At 49.5% G+C, this 10,726-nt stretch overlaps 2 protein-coding genes across 2 annotated transcripts; both read right to left on the bottom strand.

The window, feature by feature from the left end:
- Positions 1-3,742: 3,742 nt before the first annotated feature.
- LOC136492524 (predicted GPI-anchored protein 58) lies at positions 3,743-4,162 on the bottom strand. Its single transcript, XM_066488508.1, has one exon. It carries the CDS (start codon positions 4,160-4,162, stop codon positions 3,743-3,745), a length of 420 nt encoding a protein of 139 aa, XP_066344605.1.
- A 2,570-nt stretch (positions 4,163-6,732) lies between these two features.
- LOC136494461 (PI-PLC X domain-containing protein At5g67130-like) lies at positions 6,733-8,505 on the bottom strand. Its single transcript, XM_066490620.1, has 4 exons — positions 8,197-8,505; positions 7,559-8,108; positions 7,255-7,478; positions 6,733-7,187 (listed from the first exon to the last, which is right to left on the bottom strand). Exons 1-4 carry the CDS (start codon positions 8,440-8,442, stop codon positions 6,963-6,965), a joined length of 1,245 nt encoding a protein of 414 aa, XP_066346717.1. The 5' UTR covers positions 8,443-8,505; the 3' UTR covers positions 6,733-6,962.
- Between the last annotated feature and the right edge of the window lie 2,221 nt (positions 8,506-10,726).

Here is a 10,726-nt window from a genome sequence, read left to right as displayed (position 1 = left end):
TTTATTTTGAACCAAGAAATGAAATCAGGCCTCCCTGCTCCCAGACCCTGTGAAAGAAGGGTATCGGTTTGCCGTGGGGTAGGACCCCTTGGTTGATGCCAGGATACACGAATAAAGTCCCTGTGCAAACGAGAAAGAATCAGTTGGATGCAGAATAGTGACAGCATATTAAAACAAGTTCGTTGAGAACTTACTCAATGAACGGCTTCACCTCGGTTAGGTTCTGCAACACATATAGCATGATACTACGCCACTCTTCATTATCCAACCTCTTATTGGTCGATCCACTTGCGCTTCCGAGTTGCCCTTGGAAAAGGCTGAGGTTGAATTCATTCTCGTCAGCATTGTAGCGAGGGAGTGGATTATGCACGCTAGGAAGGTTCGTTGTGTAGTATAGCTATGTGAAGTTTGTCACCTCCTCTAGAATGGAAGCCTCTACAATGGAAGCCTCAATTTTAGCTTTATTTCTACATTTTTTGCGAACGGCCTTCAGACATCTCTCGATTGGATAGCACCAATAGGCCTGCACGGCCCCCCCATACGTGCCTCATATGGGAGGTGCACAATCAAATGCTGCATCGACAAGAAGAAGCCGGGTGGAAAGATCTTCTCCAACTTACAAAGCAACTCAGGTGCCACTTTCTCCAAGTTTGCAACCATGGTCTGAGATAGCTCCTTGGCACAAAGTTGGCGGAAGAAATAGCTCAACTCTGCAAGCACTAGCCAGACATGCTTAGGAACATAACTTCGTACCATCACTGGAAGAAGCCGCTCAATCCATACATGGTAGTCATGACTCTTCATCCCATTGACTCGCATAGTGCCTAAGTTTACTCCCCTGCTCAGGTTCGCTGCATACCCATCAGGGAACATTAACGCCTTGATCCATCGTAGTACTTCCCTCCTTTGTTTGGGTTTCAAGACAAAATTGGCCTTAGGCCTTTTCCAGTTCTTGCCGTTTGCAGGAGGCCGCATCTCTTGCTGTGGTCTATCGCACAACGTCGCCAGGTCCACTCTAGCCTTAGGGTTGTCCTTAGACTTGTCAATGTCCATGAGTGTTGCATAAAGTGCCTCGGTGATATTCTTTTCAGTGTGCATTACATCAATATTATGGGGCAGTAGGAGGTCATCGAAATAGGGGAGCCTCGTCAAGCCAGACTTATGAGTCCACATGTGTTGCTCACCATATCCCACAAAACCACCTTCTTCATTGGGCACGAGAGCATCTATCTGAGCATGAACCTCGGCACCAGTCTTCAAGTGCGGTCTAGGGTCCATGACTGCGACACCTTTTCTAAAGTTCTTGGTGTCTTGTCGGAATGGATGGTTGGAATCTAGGAATTGACGATGTTGATCGAACGACGAATACTTGCCACCCTTCTTCAACCAAATGAACCTCATAGCTTCCTGGCATATTGGGCATGAGAACTTCCCCTGAACACACCAGGCGCTGAATAACCCATACTCTAGGAAGTCATGCATGGAGTATTGGTACCAGACGTACATTTTGAAGCTTTGCTTTATAGCTCGGTCGTATGTCCATACCCCTTCATTCCAAGCTTTAATCAATTCATCAATCACAGGCTCCATGAACACACCCATATTCTTCCCCAGGTGTTCAGGAATTATCAACGTCAAGATCACGTTATGTCATTGAAAGGCGACGCCAGGGGGGAGATTGAGGGGGATAACAAACATGGGCCAACATGTGTAAGGGGTGGCCATCATGCCATAAGGATTGAACCCATCTATTGCCAGCGCGACACGTACATTACGAGCCTCATCAGATTTCAGACGATGTTTGTCATTAAAGCTGGTCCATGCTTCACCATAAGATGGATGTACCATCTTGTCAGGATTGTACCATTTGCCATTCTTATGCCACGTCATCTATTTCGCGGTTTCCTCGGTCATGAATAGCCTTTGAAGCCTCGGCATGAAGGGAAGGTGTCGTAAGACTCGGGCGGGTATCTTAAGCTGCCTCTTCTGGCCACCACCATCACCGGACTCTACCTCTAGGAACCTCGAGGCGTTACACTTCAGACAGTACTTTGCCTCCTTGTGTTCTTCCTGAAATAGGACACCCGTTCGGACAAGCATGTATCTGCTCATACGGCATCTTCAGTGCTTTAAGGAGCTTATGTGCCTCGTACATGGTCTTTGGCAACATGTGGTCCTTTGGAAGCAGGGTGCCAACCACGGCCAACACCTTATCGAAGCCTTCTCGACTCATGTTCAAATCGGACTTCAACCCCATCAAGCGACTAATGGCATCCAGCTGAGAGACCTCAGAATGAGCGTGAAGGGGTTTCGCCGCCGAGTCCATCATGTACTTGAACGCATCTACGGCTGCCTACATCTCCGCCTCCTCACGTCCTTTAGCAAACTATGCTTAGTGAACGTCATCTACCATGTCTGCTACCCCGGCATCAGCATCGAAAGCCTCGACGCGTGGTCTCACCACCTCCTCTCTCATACGATCGGCTTCACCATGGTGGACCCACCGGGTGTAGTTCGACGTAAACCCATTCTTGTGCAGATGTATACCCATGACTTCCTGGTTTTGCATTCTCCTGTTACCACACTTGCTGCAGGGACACAAAGCCATTTTCGAGTATCTAGCGGCCTTGCCAAATGCACGCTTCAAGAAACGATCAGTCTTGTTCATCCATTCAATGCTAGTATCACCCTGACTTGTCCGGCCCATGTACATCCATTGACGGTCCTCCATCCTCTAGCATATATAACATCTCCACAAGTGACCATCAATTGCATCTACGTGGTGTCCCTACTCTCTAATAGGTGAGGATAGGTCCTAATCCCACCCGTGGATGCGTAGATGAGGTTAGTTTCCATGCTCCGCTCCTATCCTAGACAGAATTTCGGCAGCACCTCCCCGCTGTTCTCCCGATATACGTCCTGCAAGGGAGAGTGTGTATCCAGAGAACAACAGGGGGTGATGCCAAAACACCGTCTCGGATTGGAGCGGACCATGTAAACTAACCCATCTACACATTCACGGGCTGTCCAAAAAACGTGGATAATCCGAAACAGATACGATCGTAGATATGCAAAGATCTGCATACCTCCAAAGATATCTCTTTCAGACGGGAGACGCCTAACTAGGCTACACCGATCTACGATGACAGACAAGCAAAAAAAGAGGTGATTTATACCTAGGGTGTCGATGAAGTCAGGCTAGCGGGGCAGTGGCGAGTCGGCGCAGTGGCGAGGCGATGCAGTGCAAGCAGACCCGCGACACCGACGAAGATGATCGGGGACCTCCGGGTCACCTCCGACAGGTCCTGCTCTGCAAAAGAAGAAACACGACACTATAAGTTCAAAATTTTGGCAGCACCTCCCCTGCACGGGGAGGTTTTCAAAACCTACAAAAAACAACGGCACGAAGGCCGACAATCACAAACGGCACGAAGGCCAATAAGCACAGCGGCACGAAGGCCGACATCACAACGGCACGAAGACCGACAAGCGGAGAAAGGGTGGATATACTTTGCCCACGCTCGTAGGTGGTTCGGTGACGGTAGGGGCATCAACGGGATGGGCACGCAAAGAAGATGGCCGAGGCACCTCCTCCTCCCCTCCACCTCGGCTTCCTCCCCCTCTCCCCTTCTCCTCCTCCTTTCTCTCCTCCTCCTCCTTCCTTTTTCTTCTCTTTTTTCCTTCTCTTTCTTTCTCTTCTTTTTTCTTCCTTCTCCTTCCTTCTTCTCCTCCCTTCTTCTTCTTACTGCTGCTTCCTCCTCCTTCCAAGCCGGCGGCAAGACCAGGGGAGCACGGGGGAGCGCGGGGCAGGCGCGTACAGGGGAGGACGGCCGCGCGTGCCGACGGTGGCAGCACGCGCGGACGGCGGCGGCGCGCCCGGGCTGGGGGGTGCTCGGGGGTGGGAGATGTAGGGGCGAGGAGCACGGTGGCGGGGGCTCGCCGGTGTGGGCGCGCGCGGTGAGGCGGATCGGGGGTGGCGGCGGCGCGTGCGTGTGCGAGCTGCGCGGGCGGGCGACGCCGGCGCGGGCGAGCGAGGGCGGCGTGGGCGGGCGGGCGGGCGGCGCTGGCGGGCCGGGGATGCGTGGTGGAGCGGCGGCGGCGCCGTGGCGGCGGCGGGCGTCGGGACCGAGTGGGCGGGCGGGCGCAAGGGAGCAGATAGCATTCTGGGGTGGGGGGGGGGGGGATTTTGGGCCGGCGGCCCATTTTCTATTGGGTTTTTGCCGAGTGCTCCAGAAATGGGCACTCGGCAAAGAATTTTTTTTATTTTTTTAAAATTCTTTTCGAGTGCCACGTACCCTTGCACTCGGCAAAGGCTTCTTTGCCGAGTGCCAAAAGGGTGACACTCGGCAAATTAATTTTTTTTGTTTTTTTGGTCCTATTTTTTTTGTGGGGCCTTGCTACAGTAATTATATCTCCATTTCAAAATTTGGGACAATTTTGAGTTTGTTTACTATATTTCCTTAATTATTTTTGTTTCGTTGAATTTTTTTGAATATTCTAAATTTGAACTGCGGGTACATGCAATAATGGAATTTGGTCATTAAAAAAATGGTATTCATGATGTTTAGCGTATGTTGAGGCCGTATCCAGGAACTCACATGAAATTACGAGCATCTTGTTGTCGTAACATGATGAGGTACTTGCGGGGAAAGTGTATTTAAATTATATAAAAGCCAAATGAAGTCCGAAAATCACGAAACTTGTTGAGGTGTCTTGTTATCACATGCGGAGGCCGTGGTAAAAAATTGAGAAAGTTTCGAGCAAGTTGTGACGTCGGATGCCTGGCACTCGGCAAAGAAGCCTTTGCTGAGTGCCAGGGCACGTGGCACTCGGCAAAGAATTTAAAAAAATAAAAAAAAATTCTTTGCCGAGCGCCAAACGGCGGGGCGCTCGGCAAAGGCTGACGGCAGGTGCCCGTCGTCACGCCGGCCACCTTTGTCGACGGCCGGAATTTGCCGAGCGCCCAGCACTCGGCAAATTTTTTTTTGCCGACGACCAATCTTTGCCGAGCGCTCGGCACTCGGCAAAGGCAGATTTTTGCCGACGGCATTTCTTTGCCGAGTGCCGCTGGGTCTGGTTCTCGGCAAAGACTGTCTTTGCCGAGTGCCCGATGAAATACACTCGATAAACTATTTTGCACTCGGCAAAGTAGTTTTCTCCGGTAGTGAGTGTCTGTCCCAAACTGTCTAGAATGGAGTCGCTGGAGACCACTGTCCCAATTCTGTCATTTCTTCCTTGCATCGAAGAAGGGCCCAGAGGCACCTCGAAGTGCAGAAACCAGAAATATAGAGAAGTCATATGCAACTTCTCAAGACACAGCCATTCCCCATGGCGCGGCGGGAGCTCGTAGGCCACGACCAGGGTGATGTGCATGGCAACGGTAGGAGGGTGGGGATGCCGATGTGGAGATTACTGTCACCATCGATGACAAGAACGGTTTACTAGATTTTCTCGGGTAAATTTTATATGTTTTTGTTGGTTAATTGGTTCTTATTATATTTTTACTGTTCAGTTGTGCGACAGGTATTGCTGCATAAATGAATAACTACGAACTTCTCCCCTCATTACTATGTCTAAAGACATCATAAATTGTATTATTTAAACTATAATTGGCTGGTCAAGAAAATGCATAACCTATTATACATCTGCCTTACCTTTTTCCATATAAACAGGCAAGAAAAGCTTCAAAAATGACCGGTACGAACGCATGCACATCTTGTGCTATGAGATGAATAAAGAGAAGTGGAGGATGTCCAGGGCACCTAAGGATTTCTAAGTTATTGTTTATTAAGCCTTCATGCATTGTTGCACAACACACCTTCTATAGATGACTAGTATCATCTTTTTTATCTCTCCAGTAGCGAGTGGCAAGGAGCTTATTAACTGTTAACATTATGCTAGAATAACTTATATGTTCTTGACAAGTTCTTTTATTCTGACTGATGTTGTGATATATAATCCATTCGAGTTACATTAATAATAAGCTGCAAGAACCACAATATAATTTGAAAAAGAAAATCCATTTTAACAAAGTTGTGCTTGTGCTTATATTACGTGCAATATAGCGTTGGTGTTATAATCGACAGGTGCAAAGCCAGTGCCGAGTTGAAATAACTATGCTCTGTTTTGACTTTGCATATAGTATTAGAGTGTAAGTTAGCGTCAAGCACTGTAAATTTAATTTTTGTTGCAAAAGTATAAATCACATTCCCCCCCCCCCCAAGTTGGGGTATAACGGTAGAATTTTATTAGCTACGGCGTCACCGCCGTCACGTCATTGTGTACCCATGCATCTGGATTTGAATTCGAATTCGAATTCGAATTGATTGACCGAATGTTACTCTTGCATCATGCCATATATACAAGAGTATTGTGTTGTGTCTCGCAGACCAGAGACCAGAGCATGGCAGTGCATGTCGTGCTCTGTACACACGTGCGCCGCGCTACGTGCTAGCTACCTGTTCCAAACTCCCATCCATGCATGATGCATGCAAATGTATCCATTATTGTCTCAAAAAAAACATACATGCATGATGCATGCATATATATCCACTATTATCTCATTGTCTGAAAGATCAACTGCTTGAATTTATCTTCAAAGCTTGTGTACGTTTCGTAGGTGCATATGGCTTAAGTACAGACAATGCAGACGTGCACTCGATGGGACATTACATTATTATATTAAGCCGCCCCTGGAACGTCACAGGAAGAGAGAGATAATGGAGGGCAATATATAAAATTAAGCTTTGCACCATCACTCTTATGGCAAACCTCCCTTATATATGCTTGGGGTGCCATCACGCTTACATATGTACACACACACAAAACTTGACAATGCTATTTGTTTTTCAATGAAATTAATTTTTGATCCTGGATCTAAGAATATTCATCAGTGAGCAGTGAGCACTAGATAGGCCTCTCTCATGGATATTTTCAGGCCAGGTCCAACCTGAGGCCGCTTCTTAACCAGTAGTAGAGTAGTAGCTATTAGCAGGCCCAGGTGCCGGCCCAGGAGACGACGGAGAAGCGGCGGCTGCAAAATCCGGTGCCGGGGCAGGAGACGGTGAAGAAGCCGATGCGGGTGCCGGAGCAGAAGACGGCTTGCAGTAGGTGATGCTGTCGCGGCCACACTGGAGGCGGCCGTTGGCGACGTCGGTGGCCAGGGGAGCGCCGCCGCCGTTGCTCCTCTGTGCATTTCATCACTCAGGTCAATGTATACGTATACATATACATATACCAATCGACATACAGTACCATGTAGAAATCGACGGCGATGTAGTTGGGCCATCGGTTGGCGGATGCCTGGTAGCAGGCGTTGAGCCTGCTGATGAGCGGCGCGGAGTTGTTGCTGCAGGCCCAGCTCTGGCTCGGGTTGCTGGTGAAGAAGTTGAGCAGCACCAGCGACTGGGCCTTGGAGTCCATGGGCCGAGACTCGGACCGCTTCGGGCACCCGCCATCCGACATGCCCTCGCTCCCATCTGCTTGTTGCATGGAGATGGAGTCCCAACAAGTGATTCCCAAATCTAAACAAGACGACGACGACGACTGATATACGTACATTGGGTTTCCACGACGTAGTCCCACTCGTACGCGAGGCCCTCCGTCCCCTGCTTCCCTTTCTTGGACGTGAACACGATGAGTCGGTGGTTGTCGGCGATCATGTCCTTGAGCAGCGGCCAGTCACCACCGCCGCCCTTGCTGGGGCTGGGCATCAGGGACTCGGGGAACCAGTACTTGGACAGTCCGGCGGCGTTGAAGGCGTTGCTGAGGGACCCCGGCGCGGCGTAGTCCTCCAGAAACACGGTGACCACCTCGGACGGGTTGGCCTCGAGGAACACCCGGACCTCCGTGAGGACGCTCAGCGCGGGCACGTAGGCGGTGAATGGCAGGCACCGCCCGTGGAAGGAGTGGCAGAACCAGACGGCGTCGTTGAAGTCGTAGGCGTCCAGCATGAGGCCCCGCACGCCGTTCTTGAGCTGCTCGCTCACCGAGTCCTCCTGGTTGGGCGGCGAGATGATGGCGGACCCCAGCGGCGACTTGGTGCCCACCACCGCGAACGAGTTGTGCGTCGTCAGCCACGAGTACCTGTTGAAGGGGAGACCCGTGCCCTGCATGCACGGTGCATGGATGATATGCATACACGACAATGCAAGAAACGATCGACGAGACGACAGCACAACAGTAACAACAACGTACGTGCGTCTTGGGGTCGATGGGCGTGCTCCGCGCGCACGCGGCGGGTCCCGTCCCCGGCGGTGGCACGCAGGTGGTGCAGCGCAGCCCCTTGCCGCAGCCGCCGCCGTCCGAGGTGGACGACGCCTTGCACGAATCGCCCACCAGCGCGGCGCCGGACGCCGCGCCGAATAACGAGGCGGCAATGGCAATGGCCGTTCCCAGCACAAGGAGGAAGCAACGCCGCCGCCGGACCGTGGCCACGGCCATCGTCTATCGCGCGCGCGCGCCCCGTGGGTCCGATCCGTGTTGCCAAGGGAAGGAAGCGTCCGGCACGTACGGCCGTGGACAAGCTAGTTAGGGCAGCCTGGCACGGCGTGTGCAACTGGAGGACGGCCGCGAACCGCGGGATCGGAGTGCCTGCCTCCTCTGTACGTTACGTACCATGCAGTGCAGTGCAGCTGCCCGCCAAGAATAGATAGATAGAGAGATAGATAGATTTACTTGAAATATTCTTATTCTGTGGAGTAGACACAGCCTTGCTGATGACTTGTCGTCAATGTGATTTTGCCTGATCTGATCCAGAGACCAGAGTGGAAGGCAGAGAGACAAACACAGTGGGTCGGAGCTAGCATTCACCCAGCCCTTTAATAAAATCATTACCTCCCGCTGTCCATCTCCCCGGCAGGTTGGCTGAGAATGAATGATTTAGTTATCCCCAGTCCCCTGTTCCAATTCCAACGAAAACGAACCCAACTAACCCAAGAGGCCAAGATCAGACGATGTATAGTCATAGATTCAGAGGATGATATATATAGATCAGATTGAATTATATGTATGTATTCAGTTCAGGGTAGCAAGGCCAGACCGCCAGAGGGAGAAACGACAACAGCAAGCAAACATATATATTCTAGTGCCTTGGTGGGGTGTATGTTGGGTAGGGGCAGCGTGCTGCTGTTCTGGCAATGCATGTCTCTGCTGCCTCTCTCCATCCGCCATTTCTGCATCTCTCGGATTATTATCTGATGATGAAGTGGACGGGTGGCATGCATGTGCAGCGCTGATGATCTGCTGAACAAAAAGAAGCTTAATTACAAGCAGCAGGCACCTCGATCCCCTGTCATTCTAATCCTCTACCGTACCGTCCTTTAACTCAGCAATCTCCCGCGGTACATATGCAGTTACCTGCCTATTACAGGTTGAGGTTGTAGTAGTAAGAAGCAAGCAGTTTGCATTGATTCTGTACTCTGTAGGCAACCTTATTAGGATAGGATAGTTCCAACAGTGTTGTAGTACAATCTAGCGCTACATTTGTTCGTATGAGCCTCGGATTGTGAGGGAAGGCCGTGCTTGGAGCGTAAGAACTTTAACCAAATTAGACTGGTTTTATGTGAAGATACTGTGACGTAAGAATTTTAACGAAATTAGACTGGAACGTAGGAAATTTTCACATACGAAATTAAACTAATTTATGTGAGGTTACTCTGTAAAATTTTCAAACCGAGCAAAATAAGACAAAATAGCCTCCCTAATTAGATCCAATCAATGGGGAGCCTCTCATCTTTGATGCAATATACTGTATAATGCAAGTGCAGTCCAGACTCAAGTACTCCCTGCAAGCAGGTGTACGTATCTGTCATCACGCATCATCCTACTCGTACGTACGTATCATCTTCTTGTTCCTCCGTCTCCTCTCCTCTGCTCTGCACTGTTCCTTCTGAATGTGTCATTCATGTGTACGGATGGATATATATGTGTGTGTGTGTGTGTGTATGGACCATGTAAGCATGCGGCGTGGGGCGCGTCAACCAACCAGCCAGAAAAGCTTGTTCGCTTGGTCGTTGACGATCGTAAATTTTTAGTTAAAATAGTATTTTTTTTCACACTAAATCAGCCAGCAGTAAATAATCCACAATCCTTTACAGCCTTCCGAACAGGCTGTAGGTTGTTGTCTGCTTGCATTGGTGGCCACTGACTGGTCTTAAATTCTCACCGCAACTAACAAAGTTCTCAAATAACACCGTGTCATTGCACTGTGGGCTGAGTGTAGCTCAGCTCGTTAAGTCCACGTGGCAGAATCTATTCATTCGAATTTAAATCCTTGATTTAAATGTCGGTGCTCATATTTTTTAGATTTGAATGGTGATGTTTTTTTTCCGGTGATAATCGACGAAAGTGTGTATAAAGAAAACAACGCAGGCGTTGGAATCCCTTCCCCTTCAATTCTCCTCTCTGCTTCCTATCTCTGCACTCCACACCCACCACCATCTCCCCTCACCTTCTTCACTTTTAGTAATTTCCTTATCAACACCTCCGCCACTGACTAATGTCTGTACCCTTCATCAAATCTTCCCTTTCCAAATTTCTCCCCTAATTTTGAAGCGATTCTTTGTGCCATCTTCCGTTCTTCAGTCTATATAGCTTGTTATCCTAGGTAGAATGCATCCCTTTCTCTAAATTAAGCGTTTTTATTTATAAAAAAATATATTTTTATTCTGACCCCTATAATAGTCTTGCACAAAACCAATCCTCATTAAGTTCTGGCCTCCGTATG

This window comes from Miscanthus floridulus, chromosome 11 (genome assembly GCF_019320115.1).
Source record: "Miscanthus floridulus cultivar M001 chromosome 11, ASM1932011v1, whole genome shotgun sequence".
Taxonomy (NCBI): Eukaryota; Viridiplantae; Streptophyta; class Magnoliopsida; order Poales; family Poaceae; genus Miscanthus; species Miscanthus floridulus.
This window is presented reverse-complemented; position numbering and strand designations above follow the sequence as displayed.

Coding starts and splice junctions, on each gene's coding strand:
- LOC136492524 (XM_066488508.1), bottom strand. CDS start 4,162: ATGCTATCTGCTCCCTTGCGCCCGCCCGCCCACTCGGTCCCGACGCCC.
- LOC136494461 (XM_066490620.1), bottom strand. CDS start 8,442: ATGGCCGTGGCCACGGTCCGGCGGCGGCGTTGCTTCCTCCTTGTGCTG. Junction 8,109..8,196: donor CCATCGACCCCAAGACGCAC/GTACGTTGTTGT, acceptor CCGTGCATGCAG/GGCACGGGTCTCCCCTTCAA. Junction 7,479..7,558: donor CTACGTCGTGGAAACCCAAT/GTACGTATATCA, acceptor TGCAACAAGCAG/ATGGGAGCGAGGGCATGTCG.